Source organism: Notolepis coatsorum (genome assembly GCF_963971535.1).
Source record: "Notolepis coatsorum genome assembly, chromosome: 10".
NCBI classification, from domain to species: Eukaryota; Metazoa; Chordata; class Actinopteri; order Aulopiformes; family Paralepididae; genus Notolepis; species Notolepis coatsorum.
This window is the reverse complement of record NC_140174.1, coordinates 17,523,557-17,545,407: the sequence shown is the minus strand read 5'-3', so window position 1 is coordinate 17,545,407 and position 21,851 is coordinate 17,523,557. Positions and strand designations below refer to the sequence as shown.

Below are 21,851 nucleotides of genomic sequence, written 5' to 3'. Positions count from 1 at the left end.
GAACAGCAGCCACCAGCTGCCTACACTCCAGAGTGGAAGAAGGAGACACCACACTCCTGCAGCATGCCGAGAAGAAAATTGACTGGCGACGTCGTGCGCTGCTCCGCGCCTCCCTGATCAAAGACGGCTTTGATCTCCGGCAGCGGGCCAGCAGCGACCCCCCAGCATTGCGCAACCTCAAGGTCCAACACAGTGTGAAGAACAGTTTCTACGTGGACAACTGTCTACAAAGCGCCTCGACTCAAGAAGAAGCCGAGGCTCTCCTAATCAAGTTACGCGCCTCCCTAATCAAAGGAGGCTTTGATCTCAGGCAGTGGGCCAGCAGTGACCCGCACGTATTGCGCAGCCTCTCCTCCGCAGACAAGGCTGCCAGCAGCGAGACCTGGATGGCGACAATCCCAGGAGAAGCCCAAGAAATGACACTAGGATTAGTCTGGCGCTTCAAAACAGACTCGCTCCACTATAGACACAAACCCTTGGCTCCAGAGCAAGGAAGGTCGGCGGCGATACCGACCACCAGACGGAGTGTGTACAGAACACTCGCCAGACAATATGACCCGCTGGGATGTATTCTACCTTACACCACCAGGGCAAAGATGATTGTACGAGCACTATGGGACAAGGACCAGGGCTGGGACGACCCAATACCCGCACACCTTGCCTCAACATGGAGAGAGTGGGAGACGGAACTCCGCTCACTCCCAGGTGTCAATATACGCCGCAGCTACTTCCCATCCACAGTGAGGCCAGAGACATGCGAGATTGAGCTACACGTCTTCAGCGACGCCTCCGAAGTAGCCTACGGATCGGTTGCCTATTTGCGTGCCCAAGAGATGGGAGGAGAGATACACACTGCTTTCATACTGGCCCGCTCAAGAATAGCCCCACGTAAGCAACAATCTATCCCACGTCTAGAGCTCTGCGCAGCCCTCGCAGGAGCGCATCTAGCCACGTTAATCCAACGTGAACTCACCATTCCGGTGCATAGAACAATCTTGTGGTCAGATTCCACGACAGTACTCACATGGATTAAGTCTGATTCATGCAGATACAAAGTCTTCGTGGGAGTCAGAGTCACCGAGATTCAAGAATTAACAGAAGAAGCAAGCTGGAGGTATGTGGATACCAAACACAACCCAGCTGACGTCATCACCCGGGGAATGTCCCTGGATGACCTAACCCGTCGCAACATCTACAGTGACGGACCAGCATTCCTCCAGCTCCCGGAAGGAGATTGGCCTACGCCCACCCCGAGGGAAGCAAGTAGAGAGGAGGCTGAGAACAAGAAGCCTATGTTCTGTGGACTGAGCACTGTCGCCTCCACAGACCCGAACATAGATGACTGCATTACCCTAGAGAGTGCGCAACAAAGAACATTCCTGCGGCACCACCCAGAGATTCAGTCCACCACTGACATGTCAGCAGCTGACTACGAAGAAGCAGAACTTCTTCTACTACAACGAGCCCAGAGAGACTCGTTCCCCGATGAGCTAGACTGTCTACAGGGAGGAAACCCCGTCCCATCAGACAGCAGATTGATTCACCTGGCACCAGAGAGTGACGCACATAATCTCATCAGAGTGGGTGGTCGCCTGCGGAGAGCCCCCGATCTACCAGATGACATTAAGCACCCGATCGTCTTGAACAGCCGACACAAGGTCACAGAGCTGATCATAAAGAAATACGACGAGGATGTGCACCACGCAGGAGCAGAGAGAGTCTTCGCGGAGATCAGACGTCGTTATTGGATATTGCAAGGCAGAGAAGCAGTACGGCGCTTCCAACGAACCTGTCTAGACTGCCGTAAGTGGCGCGCGCAGCCCAGCATACCACGGATGGCTGACCTACCCCCCTGTCGCCTCCGAATCGGCGACAAGCCATTCCACTCCACAGGCATGGACTGTTTTGGCCCGTTGTATATAAAGAGAGGAAGAGGCACCGAGAAGCGGTGGGGTATTGTATTCAAATGCATGACCACCAGAGCGATACATATCGAGCTCCTTCCGACCATGAGCACAGACTCATTCCTTATGGCCTTCCGGAGATTCATATCACGGAAAGGACAACCGTCTACATTGTTGTCTGATCACGGGACCAACTTCAAAGGCGGAGAAAGAGAGCTGAGAGAGAGCTTCCAAGCTATGGGCCCAGAACTTAAGACCCACCTCGCTCCAGCCCAGATTGACTTCCAGTTTAATCCCCCGAACGCACCCCACTTCGGTGGAACCTGGGAACGAGAAGTACGTTCTATAAAGACAGCCCTGTATGCCGTACTCGGAGCCCAGACTGTGGCAGAGGAAGTCCTAATGACAGTCCTCACGGAGATCGAGGGAGTATTGAACTCAAAGCCCCTCGGTTACGTCTCCAGTGATGTAGCAGATGTCGACCCAGTCACCCCCAACACACTCCTAATGGGGCGGCTGGACCCCGCGCTACCCCAGACAATGTACAGGCCCGAAGAAGCGAACGGCCGAAGAATGTGGAGGTACAGCCAAGTACTAGCTGACAAGTTTTGGAGCAGCTTCCTACTTCACTACCTACCGTCTCTACAGACCCGCCAGAAGTGGGTAAAAGAGAGAGACAATTTGACAGAAGGAACAGTCGTCATGATAGTTGACCAGTCACTCCCCAGAGCTATGTGGCCGGCTGGCCGCGTAAGCAAAGTGATCACCGGTGCCGATGGCAAGGTCCGAGCAGCTGAAGTACTCGTCCAAGGGCGCACCTACACACGGCCCGTGGCGAGGCTCATAGAACTGCCCCGACTCCCAGATACTATCGATGATGACCATGACCCTATGACTTTGTGAGTTGACTGACCCTTACAGCGGACCTTGAGTGGAAGACAGTGCGGTTAATCTGTCTCTGCTTAGCTAATTAGGTGGGACTAATTAGGGGGCGGCTGTTGTGAAGGATCAGATTAAACCGAATATGTATATTTATTTATATATATATATTTAATTGTATTTGTATATCGTTTGATATCCCCTGTATATTCCTTGTACAATATGCATTGAATATCCCCGTTTCTACTAAACAGCCCATAATAGTTTCATTCTACCATTGGACGAGAACCTGGCGCCAGGTTGCCATACCCCTAGGTCCAAGTTCAATCGTGCCGCCTAACATGTCGAGGCAACCCTCGGTTCCGCGCAGTAATATGCCGGGCGAAATACGAATGGTACTATTTGTTCATAGCGCATATATATATGGCGCTCGTAAAGTAGAACTTTCTTTTAGTCCAGTTCTTTACCCTCCAACAGAGTGACAGACGCAAAAGCCTCCCCACGACGCACGTGCGGTGTAGTAGGGCCTACTTGGCCCAGAATAGGCATTGAGATATCGTGTAGATTAATAGTTGAATGGTCATAGTTTGGCACCATACCGTTGAGTTGGACGTATTCTATTAAGCTAATAATAGTCTATTTATGTATGGTGCATCGTTCGGTTCGAGTCCTACAGTTATCAGTACCCCCATCGTTCCTGACGTTATCTGGACGCTTATCCAGGCTGGTCAGACCCCTAGTGGTGATTGCATCCGAGGAGCTCCGGGTCAAGAGCGACTGGACCTGTATATTGGATTACTCTACCCGACGACGGCGAGCCTTCCACGGCTCTTGGATTATGCTTTGTGTGCTTTGATTATTCCATGGATAAAGGCCAACACTGTCGAGTGTTGGAATTACCCCCCGGAGAGGACTCCAGGTGAGGCGGCGCTCTACACGTGAGGTCGCACCACGTCTCTCCGTTGTGGACCGGCAGATACCGTTCCACAGAGGGTCCAGCTGTATTCGTCTGCGGCCCGAGGTTCTGTGGGCACTGTGTCCAAGACTTTGGATTCTCCCAAGACACCGTCGGCCAGATGGGATACCGCCAGCGGCTTCTCTAACCCCCCCCTCCTACTGTCTTACAACCAGCGGGACCCCCCCCCCCCCTTAGTGTATCCAGCTATAATCATTTAAGTACCATCGCTATCGTTTCCTAAATATTCCAGGTTGTATACTTACTCCCTGCGCAACCAGAGATTGGACATTCAATGTTGATTTACCTACGAATACTCATTTGCCATAAAAGTGCATATTCAATATTTCAAATCATAAATGTAATTAAGTGAATGTTGTATACACCTTTTGCTGTATTAAATATTCGATTTGGTACATTTGTGTTGGTTCGTTTCATCAGGTGGGAAAGTGTTCATCATACTTATATCTTGTACTGGGTGGCCAGAAGTTAAAGTACATGAGGTAGTGGTATTAAATATCATATCTAACAATACAGTCAGGGAATTGTACCCCTCAGCTACAATATCTATCATAAAGGACACAGTGTATCATATCTATCATAAAGGACACAGTAGTGGGTATCATTATATCATAAAGGACACAGTTATGGGTATTATATCTATCATAAAGGACACAGTGGTGGGTATCATATATATCATAAAGGACACAGTTATGGGTATTATATCTATCATAAAGGACACAGTGGTGGGTATTATTGTCATGGTTTTTGCCTTATTTCACCTTTCTGTGAGGGACAGCTGTCTATTTTTGCTTTATTTCACCTCTCTGTGAGGGATAGCTGTCAATCCCTGTTCCCTGTGGTTAATTGCCTCATGGGTCGGCAGGTGTGTGGGCTTGATTGCACCTGATGCAGTGCAGCTGTGCCTATGGCCATGTGGAGTCTATTTAAGTTTGGAGATCGCAGTGTCAACTGCTTTTTCATTTTCCTTGTGCTGGCTATACTTTTGGTCAGGCTTCTTATTATTTAAGTGTAGCGCTGCCCTATTCAGCATTTAGCCTTCTTTTGTAGCTATACTCGTTTTCGTCTACTGGCTTAGTTTACACTTTATTTTATAAAGGCTGAGTCCTTTATGGTAGTGTTTTCTTTTGTTCTTTTGGAACTGCCCTTTGCACATAAACTCCCTTGGTGGAGGTTTATTGTTTTATGTTTCAATATAAACTCTGTTTTTAAGAGTTGCCTTTGTGGCTTATTTATTTTCTCTATACCTCTTTAATGAGTGTCGTCCTGTTTTTTTGGACATTACTTATTTTCTTGAATACTCACTTTGAGGCTTCCACCTGTAAAGGTTGTTTTGTGTTTATTTTCCCCCTTCTCCTAAAACGTCTGCGTAAGCAGTTAGTGGTTATCCGTTTTACGTATAACTTTAAGAGTCCCTATTATCTGCTCATGACCCACACACACACACACCCACAGCCCTCACAATTATATCTATCATAAAGGACACAGTGGTGGGTATTATATCTATCATAACGGACACAGTTATGGGTATCATATCTATGATAAAGGACACAGTTATGGGTATCATATCTATCATAAAGGACACAGTGTATCATATCTATCATAAAAGACAGTGGTGGGTATGTCACAAATGTAACAGTACTATATACCTGTATGTCATGTATGTCCCTATGCCATAAATGTCATGATGTCATGCATGTTGTGTATGTCATAAATGTCACTATGAATTGAAAATGGGGGACCCCGATGTAAACAAGACAAACGTCTTTCTCTGGTCTGCATCCCCTTAACAATTGTGTGTATTGAGCCATACTGTATTGTACCCATTCTGCAATCTGTTAAATAAAGTTTTCATTCATTCATTCATTCATTCATTCATTCTTTTTTCGTTCATTCATTCATTCATTCATTCATTCATTCATTCATTCATTCATTCATTCATTCATTCATTCACTCACATCTATCATAAAGGACACAGTGGTGGGTATCATATCTATCATAAAGGACACAGTGGTGGGTATCATATATATCATAAAGGACACAGTGGTGGATATCATATATATCATAAAGGACACAGTGGTGGGTATCATATCTATCATAAAGGACACAGTGGTGGGTATCATATCTATCATAAAGGACACAGTGGTGGGTATCATATATCATAAAGGACACAGTGGTGGGTATCATATATATCATAAAGGACACAGTGTATATCTATCATAAAGGACAGTGGTGGGTATCATATATATCATAAAGAACACAGTGTATCATATATATCTCTCAATTATAAAGGGGCACTGGGAAAAGGACTTTGAAACAGACATATCAGAAGAGGTGTGGTCAAGAATACTAAAAAAATTTCACGCTTCATCTATCTGTGCGAAACACAGGCTTATTCAATTTAAGGTCGTACATCGGCTACATATGTCCAAACTCAAACTGTCAAAAATTTTCCCTAATGTTAGTCCTACTTGTAACAGATGCAAACAAGCCCCGGCCGGTCTGTATCACACATTTTGGTCATGTCTTAGCCTAGCAGACTTCTGGTCGTCCATATTAAATAGCTCTGAGTAGAGCTTAATTTTTAAGCTCTACTCAGACCTGGCAGGTCGGGTACTGGAACCATGTAATTTCCTGTTTTTTTTGGTGTCCCTTCCGAGGATTTACATCTACCAAAAGCACAACTGATCTGTATCGCTTATTCCTCCATTTTAGCAAGACGTCTCATTCTTATGAACTGGAAAAACTAACATCCTCCCTCATTTGGCAGGTGGATTTGTGATGTAATGTACCATCTAAAAGTTGAAAAGATAAAATATACTCTGCAGGGAACAAGTGGAAAATTTGACGTGGTGTGGCAACCCTTTATCTCCTATGTGGAACGATTGACTACATCTCTCACCTCCTGAAACAAGGACACTGTATAGGAACGACTCTGTAACATGAAGTGCTCTGAGAACTTTTTATTAGACTTTTTTTAATAAATGTTTTTTCTTTATTTTTTATTATTATAATTTTTTCTTGTTTTGTTCAGTTTTTTTTATTTTCTTTTATACGTGTATGTATGTCACGTGTGTAGTGTCTACTGTAATGTCTAAAAAAAACTGTAATAAAAATATCAAATATAAAAAAAATAATAACTGAGTCCAAAGGTTTAAGAGTTAAAGCTGCAGCATGCCCATAAATCACATCATCATAGTCCAGAATTGACTACTGTTTATACAGAGGATACATCAAAAAAGGGATCGTCTTGGATATTACAAGTATGAATTCCTGACTAATGTCATATCCTTACAACAATGGCCGCCAGAATGGGAACTTGATAGATCCACTTCAGATTCCCGGCGCTGATATCCCAACATCTGTGAACGGACAAGAAGGGAACAATTGTATGCAAGTGCAAGTGGTCTTGTCTTCACTGATTACTGTGCGAACGTATAGCTTCACTGATTACTGTGTGAACACTAGCTTTAGCTACTGATTACTGTGCGAATGCTAGGTCTATTGATTACTGTGCGAATGCTAGCTTTACTGATTACGGTGCGAACACTAGCTTTACTGATTACTGTGTGAACGCTAGCTTCACTGATTACTGTGCGAACGCTAGCTTTACTGATTACTGTGTGAACACTAGCTTTACTGATTACTGTGTGAACGCTAGCTTTACTGATTACTGTGTGAACGCTAGCTTTACTGATTACTGTGTGAACGCTAGCTTTACTGATTACTGTGCGAACAAGGAGGGACTTAAATAACGCAGGACGTCACTCACTGTGTGTCTGCTAGAGAAGCACGGGCACTGACCCATATGGACACAAACACGGCTGGGACACCTGAGAGAGAGAGAGAGAGAGAGAGAGAGAGAGAGAGAGAGAGAGAGAGAGAGAGAGAGAGAGAGAGAGAGAGAGAGAGAGAGAGAGAGAGAGAGAGAGTAGAGTAGTTACGCTGATGGCAGTATGACTTACTACCATAGTGTTTTCATAGGGAGGTGTCACTGGTTGTTCCACCCGTACAGGGATTTATCATTGGGAAAATGGATGATCGGCTATTGTAACAATTCTGCCGCATGGAAATTGACAAGCGTGTGTGATCAGTGTGATTGTATCAGGGTGGGTCTAGTGATGAGAGCTGTGTTTGTATCAGGGTGCGTGTCTTAGTCTAGTGGTGAGAGCTGTGTTTGTATCAGGGTGGGTGTCTTAGTCTAGTGGTGAGAGCTGTGTTTTTATCAGGGTGGGTGTCTTAGTCTAGTGGTGAGAGCTGTGTTTGTATCAGGGTGGGTGTCTTAGTCTAGTGGTGAGAGCTGTGTTTGTATCAGGGTGGGTGTCTTAGTCTAGTGGTGATAGCTGTGTTTGTATCAGGGTGGGTGTCTTAGTCTAGTGGTGAGAGCTGTGTTTGTATCAGGGTGGGTGTCTTAGTCTAGTGGTGAGAGCTGTGTTTGTATCAGGGTGGGTGTCTTAGTCTAGTGGTGAGAGCTGTGTTTGTATCAGGGTGGGTGTCTTAATCTAGTGGTGAGAGCTGTGTTTGTATCAGGGTGGGTGTCTTAGTCTAGTGGTGATAGCTGTGTTTGTATCAGGGTGGGTGTCTTAGTCTAGTGGTGAGAGCTGTGTTTGTATCAGGGTGGGTGTCTTAGTCTAGTGGTGAGAGCTGTGTTTGTATCAGGGTGGGTGTCTTAGTCTAGTGGTGAGAGCTGTGTTTGTATCAGGGTGGGTGTCTTAATCTAGTGGTGAGAGCTGTGTTTGTATCAGGGTGGGTGTCTTAGACTAGTGGTGAGAGCTGTGTTTGTATCAGGGTGGATGTCTTAGTCTAGTGGTGAGAGCTGTGTTTGTATCAGGGTGGGTGTCTTAGTCTAGTGGTGAGAGCTGTGTTTGTATCAGGGTGGGTGGGTGTCTTAGTCTAGTGGTGAGAGCTGTGTTTGTATCAGGGTGGGTGTCTTAGTCTAGTAGTGAGAGCTGTGTTTGTATCAGGGTGGGTGTCTTAGTCTAGTGGTGAGAGCTGTGTTTGTATCAGGGTGGGTGTCTTAGTCTAGTGGTGAGAGCTGTGTTTGTATCAGGGTGGGTGTCTTAGTCTAGTAGTGAGAGCTGTGTTTGTATCAGGGTGGGTGTCTTAGTCTAGTAGTGAGAGCTGTGTTTGTATCAGGGTGGGTGTCTTAGTCTAGTGGTGAGAGCTGTGTTTGTATCAGGGTGGGTGGGTGTCTTAGTCTAGTGGTGAGAGCTGTGTTTGTATCAGGGTGGGTGTCTTAGTCTAGTGGTGAGAGCTGTGTTTGTATCAGGGCGGGTGTCTTAGTCTAGTGGTGAGAGCTGTGTTTGTATCAGGGTGGGTGTCTTAGTCCAGGGGTTCCCAAAGTTTTCAGGCCACGACCCCCGAAATAACAGTGTCAGAGAGCCGCGACCCCCACTATTATAGGAGGTATAAAAATAAAATAAAATAAAAATAAATAATGTAAATTATTTTAAATTATACAAATAAATCCATGTTTATAAATGGAAATGTATGGTTGAAACATGCACACGTTCAAACGCACACACACTAATAAGCATTGGAGGCTTTTAACCAGGGCCAGACTGGGGAAATCATTCAGGCCAGGAAATATAGTGCGAAATATAGCCCCAGTCAGGCCACTTTTTAAGCGGGGGGTCCCCCACCAGGAGATTTTGTGTTACAAAGACTTCATTTCCTGCATTCTGGTGCAGGAATTGTTTTATTTGTACCCTTTAAATGCCGGTGTTTGTGATGACATGACTGCATACAAAATTTGGGAAATCTTTATTTTAATTTTTTTTACCATCTGGCGAGAGCACTTGCCCACGACAACAATCATTGTTAGTTCGACTCCTGGTCACGCTTATTCGCTGATACAATAAGTAAATATATATTACTTATAGCTATAACATAACGTACATTATGTACCTTTTTCTCTGTGGTGGATCAGTACTTTATTTAGTTTTTTTGATGAGGCCTAGGTTCCTACCCCAGGCCTAGGTTCCTACCCCGGGCCTAGGTTCCTATACCCAGGTCTAGGTTCCTACCCCAGGCCTAGGTTCCTACCCCAGGCAGAGGTTCCTACCCCAACCGATGATGGTCAGAGCCCACAGGTAGTTCTTGTCCGACAGGAAGGCCATGAAGATGAGGCTGTGGAGGTATAGCCCCTCCACCAGGATCCAGTAGTGATTGGTCGCCAGGAAGTACAGGAAGAGAGTGACAGCCACTTTACAGCCAACCTGAGACCAGAGCAGGAGATACATGTTAGAACACCAACCACCAGAGTCACACGAAGAAGATAGATACCAATTTCCTCTCTATATGTTAAATATGGTGCATTTATATAACATATTTTATCCAAAGCGCTTTACAATTTGTTCCTCACATTTTACCCATTCACTTATCGACGGCGGAGGTGACCATGCAACCTGCAACCTGCTCACCGGGAGGCCTGTTATTTTTCTACAACGGAGTTCGGTGATTTGCGAATCTGATTGGCCAGTGTCATTTCTGGTCATGTGACATGTACGCCCAATCGTGGGACCACAAGTTTCTACACTGGTTAGGCTTAGGCGCTCATTCGAAGTCGGTTAAGGTTAGAGTTTGTCTTAGAGCATGGCGATAGAACGCCTGCCCTGATTCCGACGGTTAAGCTTAGTCACTCTTTCGAAGTTGGTTAAGGTTAGGGTTAGGGTTAGGCGATAGAACGCCAGGTGCTTTGCAGGCTGTTCGACGCGGAAATGGGCAAAGACACAGCTCGTCACGCTATTGGGTGCACATGTCACATGACCAGAAACGTCAGTGGCCAATCAGATTCGCAAATCGCCGAACTCCGTTGTAGAAAAATAGGACGCCACCGGGAGCAGTTAGGGGTTAAGTGTCTTGCTCAAGGATACTTCGACACGTTGCCCGGGAGGAGCGGGAATTGAACTGGGAACCTTCTGATTACCAGACGACTGCTCTACCCCCTAAGCCACTGTCGCCACTAGCGTTAAGCTAGCTTAGCACAAATTAATGGAAGCGGATATGGAACACTAGCCTAGCTAGCCAGATAGCTTTCTACTCACTTTGTCCTCCTAGTGAGCATAGTTAAGCCAGATGGGCCACGACACTCACACGTGCCTAGTTAAGCCACACTTGATTGATTGATTGAACATTTTATTAACAGATTGCAGAATGGGTACAGTACGGCTCAATACACACAATTGTTAAGGGGATGCAGACCAGAGAAAGACTTTCGTCTTGTTTACATCAGGGTCCCCCATTTTACAGATATACAGTACTGTTACATCCATACATTTATGACATACAAGATATACAAATATACAGTACTGTTTATTTACAGACAGAGTTTCTAAAAGAGAATATATACATTTGAGGGGGAGGAAACTGTACATTGGGGGGGTTGGGTGTACTGTGGGGGGGGGGGGGGGGGGGGGGTTGGACATTTACCGGGGCCAGTTTTGAATTGCGGGCTCCCGTAGGTGCTCTTTGAGAGCGGTTTTGAATGTGGGTAGGGATTCACATTCTTTTAGGGCTGTGGGTAGGGCGTTCCACATTATTGTGGCATAATTGCGAAATGTGTTTAGTCCCTTGTTTGAGCCGAATCTGGGTTGTGGAGCTCCCTCTGGTGTTGTGGTCGTGGTATTCACTGACCTTTGGGAAGTATTTTGACATGTACATGGGTACCTGAGTGGTGTAGTGTATCTTGTAGACCAGGCCCATTGCAAGTTACTGTACTCTGTCGTCTACTCTAAGCCATCCTAGGTAGTCAAAGTGGGCAGGGGTGAGGTGTGTTTTAGGAATAAGGTCAAGCAGTAGTCTGACCAGTTTGTTTTGTGATGTTTGTAGCCTTGTTTTTAGTGCCTTTGAGGTGCTTTGGTACCATTGGTTGACGTTTCAACAGTGTCAGTTAGGGACATGCACTGCTGTAGGACCTCCTACGTTACCATGTGGGGCCTCTTGCCAACCAGGTCCACCTCGGCCTTGCTGTCGTCAGACATGGCGTAGAGCACGGCATCCTTCACGAAGATGCTGACGGCCCGAAACATGAAGGAGCTGAACAGGTGGATGTGGATGTAGTTACGTGTGCAGTGGAGGCGCCTGCAGGGAGAGAGACATAGAGAGAGGGGGGGGAGAGAGAGAGAGAGAGAGAGAGAGAGCGAGAGAGAGAGAGAGAGAGAGAGAGAGAGAGAGAGAGAGAGAGAGAGAGAGAGAGAAAGAGAGAGAGAGATAAAGAGAGAGAGAGCAGGAGAGAGAGAGAGAGTGAGAGAGAGAGTAGAGTAGTTACGCTGATGGCAGTATGACTTACTACCATAGTGTCTTCATAGGGAGGTGTCACTGGTTGTTCCACCCGTATAGGGATTCATCATTGGGAAAATGGATGATCGGCTATTGTAACAATTCTGCCGCATGGAAATTGACAAGCTTCCATTTTTGCACAAAATGAGTTCCCTTCTACCACTAACATTATTGTTTAAGCATTTTTGGTTGAAATAAAGGTAGTTATAAGGTTTTTAATTTGTCGTAAAAAAAAGAACTACATTTACCAGTAGGCAGCCTGTTGTTCACTAGGCAGCCTGTTCAATGCTGTCGCCTAATCGACATCACGGCCAGCTGATACTAAGCTAGCTACTGTAGCTAGCTAACGTTAACGTTAACGTTACCTCGCTAAACATACTAGATGTTAGCAATGTCTACTGTTGTTAACCATTTTAAATCAGGCATAGAGGCGTTTCGGGACAGAGTAAAATGTTCTCAGACCTGTGCACTGACTGCACGCATCATGCCGGCTAGCAAGCTAGCTAGCTACACGTCACAGCCGGCTGATACCACGATAGCTAACTAGCGTGAACGTTACAAGCTCAAAAACCTTATAACTACTACTGTCGTGTCCATGAGTTCCCTGGCAGAATACTTTGTTTGTGAGGACAAAAGTATACAAAGAGGAGATAACCATTTTAAATCGGGGCATGTAGAGCCCGCCGGAAAAACAATAACATTATAAACTATACACAATATGTACAACGAAACAATGATTTACATTAGTATTTACAGTGATTTAATATGCAGTGAATACAAATAATGATAACGTGGTTGTTGCTTTTAGAAATGGTGGTTGGCTTCATCTGATAAATGGTTATGATCACTAGAGAGATACTAGCCACAGATTCAGGGTCAGTTATTTTCCCATTGTACGAATTGTTAAGCTTATGGAATGTAAGGGAAATCTGATTCTAGGTCTGCGACTAAAGCCAGGTGTCTACGCTGTGGTGACGTCAGTCAGCAGCGCCAAATAGCAGTGTAGTTTCCCAGCGAACGAAAACATAAACGTTGTTATTTGGCTACCTTTACGATTAATTGCGAATATTTTCATGTTGAGCTATATATTGTGGATGAATACGCACAGAAAGGTACACCATGCCAATGTCCATGCTTTATTTGTTTTAAACGAACCGTTTTAGAAATGGGTAAATACATTAAGTGGAACAGAGGGTGGAACAGGAACAAAATAAAATTACGTAACCACTACACCTCCCTATACCTGTATCACTGTACATATTAATACTACAACTCTGTACATACATCTGATTAGTTAGCACTATTACTCAGTAGTACTAATTTATATATATTATACCCAGTTTAATCACCTGTATATTATATATTACTATTGCACTTTACTGTTACATTTGCACTCTGCTTGGATGCCAAACCTCTTTTCGTTGTACTGTACTTGTGCTGTTATGATGACAATACATTGTAATCTAATGGAATCTAATCTAATGGAATCTAATCTAATCTAATCTAGTATAATCTATCTAATCTAATCTAATCTAATCTAATCTAATCTAATCTAACCCAGAAACATGTAGCGTAACTGTGCAGAAGCACCACAGACAGCCCTGCTGCAGGAAGGATCCCAACCTGAGAACTAGCAGCAGTAAACACAGAATGATCCCAACCTGAGAACAAGCAGCAGTAAACAGGACTGATCCCAACCTGAGAACAAGCAGCAGTAAACACAGACTGATCCCAACCTGAGAACAAGCAGCAGTAAACAGGACTGATCCCAACCTGAGAACAAGCAGCAGTAAACAGGACTGATCCCAACCTGAGAACAAGCAGCAGTAAACACAGACTGATCCCAACCTGAGAACAAGCAGCAGTAAACAGGACTGATCCCAACCTGAGAACAAGCAGCGGTAAACACAGACTGATCCCAACCTGAGAACAAGCAGCAGTAAACACGGACTGATCCCAACCTGAGAACAAGCAGCAGTAAACACGGACTGATCCCAACCTGAGAACAAGCAGCAGTAAACACGGACTGATCCCAACCTGAGAACAAGCAGCAGTAAACAGGACTGATCCCAACCTGAGAACAAGCAGCAGTAAACAGGACTGATCCCAACCTGAGAACAAGCAGCAGTAAACAGGACTGATCCCAACCTGAGAACAAGCAGCAGTAAACAGGACTGATCCCAACCTGAGAACAAGCAGCAGTAAACAGGACTGATCCCAACCTGAGAACAAGCAGCAGTAAACACGGACTGATCCCAACCTGAGAACAAGCAGCAGTAAACAGGACTGATCCCAACCTGAGAACAAGCAGCAGTAAACAGGACTGATCCCAACCTGAGAACAAGCAGCAGTAAACAGGACTGATCCCAACCTGAGAACAAGCAGCAGTAAACAGGACTGATCCCAACCTGAGAACAAGCAGCAGTAAACAGGACTGATCCCAACCTGAGAACAAGCCGCAGTAAACACAGACTGATCCCAACCTGAGAACAAGCCGCAGTAAACACAGACTGATCCCAACCTGAGAACAAGCCGCAGTAAACACAGACTGATCCCAACCTGAGAACAAGCCGCAGTAAACAGGACTGATCCCAACAGCGATAGCAGACGGCCAGACGCTTGCCTCAGGCCCTGGAGAGGTCACATGACGTGTGTGTGTGTCTGTGTGTGTGTCTGTGTGTGTGTGTGTGTGTGTGTGTGTGTGTGTGTGTGTGTGTGTGTGTGTGTGTGTCTGTGTGTGTGTGTGTGTGTGTGTGTGTGTGTGTGTGTGTGTGTGTGTGGGGGGGGGGGGGGGTCATTAGCGTGATGATTAATGATATGATCTATAGGTCAACTGTTTCCAGACAGACTGTTCTGGTAACTATCCGACTGACATGTATATTACTTGTCACTGACGGGAGAACGAGTGTGTTGAAATAACGATGCTGCTCAACTCCGTTTCGTCGTTAAAATATTTAACCTTTGACTGCGTGCAAAATGGCTTCGTAATAAACATGAACCGAGTCTAAAGTATGGGTCCTCAGTGAGTCTTAGGTTGTTATTTATTATAAACGGTTTTCCGTGTGCTTTATTAACAAATGGCATATGCACTTTAGTATAATTTAATTGAAGTTATATTTATATTTACATTTAGTAATTTGGCTGACGCTTTTATCTAAAGCGACTTACAAGTTCTGTACAACAAGTCAGCAGGAAGCGTACAACTCTGGCAGCTAAGGGTCAGTGAGATTGTTCATCAAATAGTGTTGAACTTGAGTCCATAGTATACATAATAGCATAGTAGATAGTAGTATAGACATAATAGCATAGTAGATAGAAGTATATAAATAGTAGCATAGTAGATAGTAGTATAGACATGGTAGCATAGTAGATATTAGTGTAGACATGGTAGCATAGTAGATAGTAGTATAGACATTAGGGCTGTCACATTATTTTAGATTTTCTAATTTAATTTCGAATTTACATAAAAACACGAGATTCGAACGTGAACGGAGAAATGCGAATTTAAAAAAAATGTAAATAAAATAAAAAGTATTAAAATAATAATAATGATAATAACTTTTATGATTTTGATCACGCTAGTTGTCGGTCTTTTGGCGTGCGTTTGGAGTTGTTTTGTGCCGTTTCAGAGGAGGATTATGAGGCGAGGTAAGAAAATGATTGTTTATACATATAATTGTTTGTACATACAGTAGGCCACCCGAGGGCGCATTTTAATTGTTTCTAATGCTTCATGGAGCATGTTTACATTTGCTCAGCCTCATAGTAGAAAAACACATCTTCTAAAATCGTTTTTGTGTTTTGTGTTGTACAGTATGCAGTATACAGTATGTACAGTATGAAAACAAACGACCGGGTCATATAGGTGAGACTGTGCTGAAAATACCAAACATACCATGGTAAGAAAAAAGTTGCCAAAACGTTGAAAATAGCTTAGACTAGGGCGGTTAGGTGGCGTAGCGGAGATTGCGTTCGTCACCAACCCCGGAGCTGTGAGCTGGATTCGCCTGTTCGAATCCAGCTCACAGCTCCGGGGTTGTCACCAGCTTGGCTGGCCGTTCACAAAACTTCACACTAATACAATTGGCTGTATTAGAGGGTGGGAGAAGCTGGCGGGGTGGGTCCGGGTCATTGTAAACAGCGACTCCTACAGTTCGGTCGGGGCGCCTGCTAAGCGCGGATAGGACCTGAGTGGGATAGTGTGATCCTTCCACACGTTACACCCTCTCAGGGAGGATCCGCGCTGCCAGGTGAAAAGAAGCGGTTGATTGGCTGGACGTGTGTCGGAGGAAGCACGTTATAGCCTCCACTCTCCCAGATGATCTGACTGTGGGGGGTAAGTGCGCAGCGACCAGGAAGGGGATTGGGAATTGGCATACGACTAACATTGGGATGGGAGAAAATCGGAGGAAAAATGAAAAAAAAAAAAAAAAAAAAAAAAATTGCTTAGACTCGAGAGGGCTTTTTTTTACACTGAAATTTGAATTTGAATTCGAACTTGTCTACAATTCTGCAATGAATATCGAATTAGATTTTTTGTTAAAGTGACAGCCCTAATAGACATAGTAGCATAGTAGATAGTAGTATAGACATAATAGCATAGTAGATAGTAGTAGAGACATAATAGCATAGTAGATAGTAGTATAGACATAGTAGCATAGTAGATATAGACATGGTAGTAGTAGATAGTAGTATAGACATGTTAACATATGTAGATAGTAGTAAAAGGTTATTTTTGTTTCTTCTTTATTATTATTTCAGATATTGATTGAAGAGGTTTCAAGTAGGACATGAAAGGTTGTTTTTGAGTTGATTTATACGTTTGTGTATATATATATATATATAAATATGTAACGGTCTGTTTCTTACTTGAAATAGCAGAGTATGGAGACGGCGAGGAACAGAGACACCAGAGAGATGGAGTACCCGATGGTGTACATCAGGTGGAGCCTCTTAAACACCTCCTGGAAGCACAGACAGGGGGTCAGCCCAGTGGTCCCACAGCCCTATGTTCCCACAGCCCTATGTTCCCACAGCCCAATGTTCCCACAGCCCTATGTTCCCACAGCCCTATGTTCCTACAGTCCTATGTTCCCACAGCCCTATGTTCCCACAGCCATATGTTCCCACAGCCCAATGTTCCCACAGCCCTATGTTCCCACAGCCCTATGTTCCCACAGCCCAATGGTCCCACAGCCCTATGTTCCCACAGCCCTATGTTCCCACAGCCCAATGGTCCCACAGCCCTATGTTCCCACAGCCATATGTTCCCACAGCCCTATGTTCATACAGCCCTATGTTCATACAGCCCTATGTTCATACAGCCCTATGTTCATACAGCCCTATGTTCATACAGCCCTATGTTCCCACAGCCCTATGTTCATACAGCCCTATGTTCATACAGCCCAATGGTCCCACAGCCATATGTTCCCTAAGCCCTATGTTCCCACAGCCCTATGTTCATACAGCCCTATGTTCATACAGCCCTATGTTCCCACAGCCCAATGGTCCCACAGCCCAATGTTCCCACAGCCCTATGTTCCCACAGCCCTATGTTCCCACAGCCCTATGTTCCTACAGCCCTATGTTCCTACAGCCCAATGTTCCTACAGTCCTATGTTCCCACAGCCCTATGTTCCCTAAGCCCTATGTTCCTACAGCCCTATGTTCCCACAGCCCTATGTTCCCTAAGCCCTATGTTCCTACAGCCCTATGTTCCCACAGCCCTATGTTCCCACAGCCCTATGTTCCTACATCCCTATGTTCCCACAGCCCTATGGTCCTACAGCCCAATGTTCCCACAGCCCTATGTTCCCACAGCCCTATGTTCCTACAGTCCTATGTTCATACAGCCCTATGTTCCCACAGCCCTATGTTCCCACAGCCCTATGTTCCTACAGCCCTATGTTCCCACAGCCCTATGTTCCCACAGCCCTATGTTCCCTAAGCCCTATGTTCCCACAGCCCTATGGTCCTACAGCCCAATGTTCCCACAGCCCTATGGTCCTACAGCCCAATGTTCCCACAGCCCTATGTTCCCACAGCCCTATGTTCATACAGCCCTATGTTCATACAGTCCTATGTTCCCACAGCCCTATGTTCATACAGCCCTATGTTCATACAGCCCTATGTTCCCACAGCCCTATGTTCCCTAAGCCCTATGTTCATACAGCCCTATGTTCCCACAGCCCTATGTTCCCACAGCCCTATGTTCCTACAGTCCTATGTTCCTACAGCCCTATGTTCCCACAGAAAAAAGCATTTCATAGAAAAGTATTCTGTATTTTTTTATGACAACTAATAAAGAAACTTGAAACCTGAACTTGAACACACACGTACCTCCTCCTGGCTCCTGTGGCTTGAGGACAGATAGGTGGTACATTCTGTGTAGTTGGCCCAAGTGCGGTTGATGCTGGCGACCTGCTCCCAGCTCCCCGAGGACTCGCACTGACGGTACGCCTGGCCTGGGGGGGGGGGGGGGGGGGGCACAGGGTCAGGATACTATAGGACGCCCATAGGCTAACAAGAAGCTAGGATACTATAGGACGCCCATAGGCTAACAAGAAGCTAGGATACTATAGGACGCCCATAGGCTAACAAGAAGCTAGGATACTATAGGACGCCCATAGGCTAACAAGAAGGTAGGATACTATAGGACGCCCATATGCTAACAAGAAGGTAGGATACTATAGGACGCCCATAGGCTAACAAGAAGGTAGGATACTATAGGACGCCCATAGGCTAACAAGAAGCTAGGATACTATGGGATGCCCATGGGAGCATGTCTATGTTCCCCGGGTCCTATGTTCCCCGGTAGCGATAGATAGTCGGTTATGCTTAGAGTTTATCTTTAGAGCAGGGCGATAGACCACCAGCCCTGATTCCAAACTCTAACCTTAACCAACTTCGAAAGAGTCGCCAAGCTTAACCAGTTCGAAACAAGGCGGACATACAATAATAAAATTTTCAATCAATCAATCAATCAATCGGGGAACATAGAACCCGGGGAACATAGGGATGACCCCATGCCCATAGGCTAGGTTGGAGATATACATAGGCTATAGTTATACATATAGTTTCATGTTGGAGATATACATAAATTATAGTTATACATATAGTTTCATGTTGGAGATATACATATAGTTTAGTTGTTTCCTCAACTCTCCAGTGACCCTTACAAGGGTAGAATACCATTGAGCGCTCGTTAGGGTACAGACCCTCACCTGCACCTTGTGTATACTGTTTATTACTCATATTTTTATATTCAGTGTTAATTATATTGTTCACACTGTTTATTTGTCTCATATTTTTTTTTATATTCAGATCTCATTTGATTGCCTATATCTTTGTCTTTCTACTATTACCCTGCCGATACCTGTACCCCCCACCCCCCCCCCCCCCCCCCCCTACCCATGCTGCTATGACGCCCACTTTTCTCCAAGGGGATCAATAAAATAAATATCTTATTTTATCTTATCTCATCTTATCTCATTTTATCTTAAAGACCAAATTGCTTCTCTGGAGACGACAGTGGCTCAGGAGGAAGAGCGGTCGGAGCGTAAGGTTCCCATTTAGATTCCCTCTCCTCCCGGGCAGCAAGACACTTTAATTAACCCCTAAGTGCTCCCGATGAGCAGGTTGGCACCTTGCATGGTCACCTCCGCCTTCGGTGTGTGAATGTGTGAGTGAATGGGTAAAATGTGAGGAACAGATTGTAAAGCGCTTTGGATAAAAGCTGTTATATAAATGCGCCATTTACCATTTACCATTTACCATTCAAATCATGTCAAAGGCACAAGCACGTACAAACTACTGCTACTGGTTGCTGGAGAGAGGGCCATGTGCTACATGCACCGTGAGTTCGATACCTCTGTGGTTGAAGTCGTAGATGTACTGAGGACAAAACACGGACACCAGCTGACCGGCCCGGCCCCGCGGCCAGCAGATGATCCCGTCCCACTCGGGGACACACTCGCCTTCTGGGGACGGAGACAGAGCGGACGGAGAGGGGACGGAGACAGAGAGGGGACAGAGAGGAGAGGGGACGGAGACAGAGGGACGGAGACAGAGAGGGGACAGAGACAGAGAGGGGACGGAGACAGAGGGGATAGAGAGGAGAGGGGACGGAGACAGAGAGGGGACGGAGACAGAGGGGACAGAGAGGAGAGGGGACGGAGACAGAGGGACGGAGACAGAGGGACGGAGACAGAGGGGATGGAGAGAGAGGGGATGGAGACAGAGGGACGGAGACAGAGGGACGGAGACAGAGGGACGGAGACAGAGGGGATAGATAGGAGAGGGGACAGAGACAGAGGGGACAGAGAGGAGAGGGGACAGAGACAGAGGGACGGAGACAGAAGGGACGGAGACAGAGGGGATAGAGAGGAGAGGGGACGGAGACAGAGGGGACGGAGACAGAGGGGACAGAGAGGAGAGGGGACAGAGACAGAGGGACGGAGACAGAAGGACGGAGAGAGAGGGGATGGAGAGAGAGGGGATGGAGACAGAGGGACGGAGACAGAGGGACGGAGACAGAGGGACGGAGACAGAGGGGATAGATAGGAGAGGGACGGAGACAGAGGGGACGGAGACAGAGGGGACAGAGACAGAGGGACGGAGAGAGAGGGGACAGAGAGGAGAGGGGACAGAGACAGAGGGACGGAGAGAGAGGGGATGGAGAGACGAGAGGGGACAGAGACAGAGGGGATAGAGAGGAGAGGGGACGGAGACAGAGGGACGGAGACAGAGGGACGGAGACAGAGGGACGGAGACAGAGGGGACGGAGACAGAGGGATGGAGACAGAGGGACGGAGACAGAGGGACGGAGACAGAGGGACGGAGACAGAGGGAGGGAGACAGAGGGACCGAGACAGAGGGGACGGAGACAGAGGGACGGAGACAGAGGGACGGAGACAGAGGGGATAGAGAGACAGAGAGGGGACGGAGACAGAGGGACGGAGACAGAGGGGATAGAGAGGAGAGGGGACGGAGACAGAGAGGAGAGGGAGACAGAGGGACGGAGACAGAGGGGATAGAGGGGGGGCGGAGACAGAGAGGGGATAGAGAGGAGAGGGGACGGAGACAGAGGGACGGAGACAGAGGGACGGAGACAGAGGGGACGGAGACAGAGGGACGGAGACAGAGGGACAGAGAGGAGAGGGGACGGAGACAGAGGGACGGAGACAGAGGGACAGAGAGGAGAGGGGACGGAGACAGAGGGGACAGAGAGGAGAGGGGACAGAGACAGAGGGGACAGAGAGGAGAGGGGACGGAGACAGAGGGACAGAGACAGAGGGGACAGAGACAGAGAGGGGACGGAGACAGAGGGACAGAGACAGAGGGGACAGAGACAGAGAGGGGACGGAGACAGAGGGACAGAGACAGAGGGATGGAGACAGAGGGACGGAGAGGAGAGGGGACGGAGACAGAGGGACAGAGACAGAGGGACAGAGACAGAGGGGACAGAGACAGAGAGGGGACGGAGACAGAGGGACAGAGACAGAGGGATGGAGACAGAGGGACGGAGACAGAGGGACGGAGACAGAGGGGACGGAGACAGAGCGGATAGAGACAGAGGGACCGAGACAGAGGGAATAGAGAGGAGAGAGGACGGAGACAGAGGGACGGAGACAGAGGGATGGAGAGAGAGGGACGGAGAGAGAGGGACGGAGACAGAGGGGACAGAGACAGAGCGGATAGAGACAGAGGGACCGAGACAGAGGGAATAGAGAGGAGAGAGGACGGAGACAGAGGGACGGAGACAGAGGGATGGAGAGAGAGGGACGGAGAGAGAGGGGACAGAGACAGAGGAC

General features: G+C 46.6%; 1 protein-coding gene across 1 annotated transcript in view; it reads right to left on the bottom strand.

Annotated features, from left to right (window-relative positions):
- Positions 1–21,851, bottom strand: part of pth3r (parathyroid hormone 3 receptor) — a gene marked incomplete at both ends in the record, with an annotated part of 50,314 nt that overhangs the window by 10,105 nt on the left and 18,358 nt on the right. The window contains 7 exons of the mRNA XM_084322937.1: positions 7,055–7,121; positions 7,532–7,592; positions 9,824–9,977; positions 11,688–11,841; positions 16,909–17,003; positions 18,379–18,503; positions 19,908–20,018. Of these exons, the coding sequence (XP_084179063.1) occupies positions 7,055–7,121; positions 7,532–7,592; positions 9,824–9,977; positions 11,688–11,841; positions 16,909–17,003; positions 18,379–18,503; positions 19,908–20,018 (767 nt within the window). The remainder of the gene's footprint in view (positions 1–7,054; positions 7,122–7,531; positions 7,593–9,823; positions 9,978–11,687; positions 11,842–16,908; positions 17,004–18,378; positions 18,504–19,907; positions 20,019–21,851) is intronic.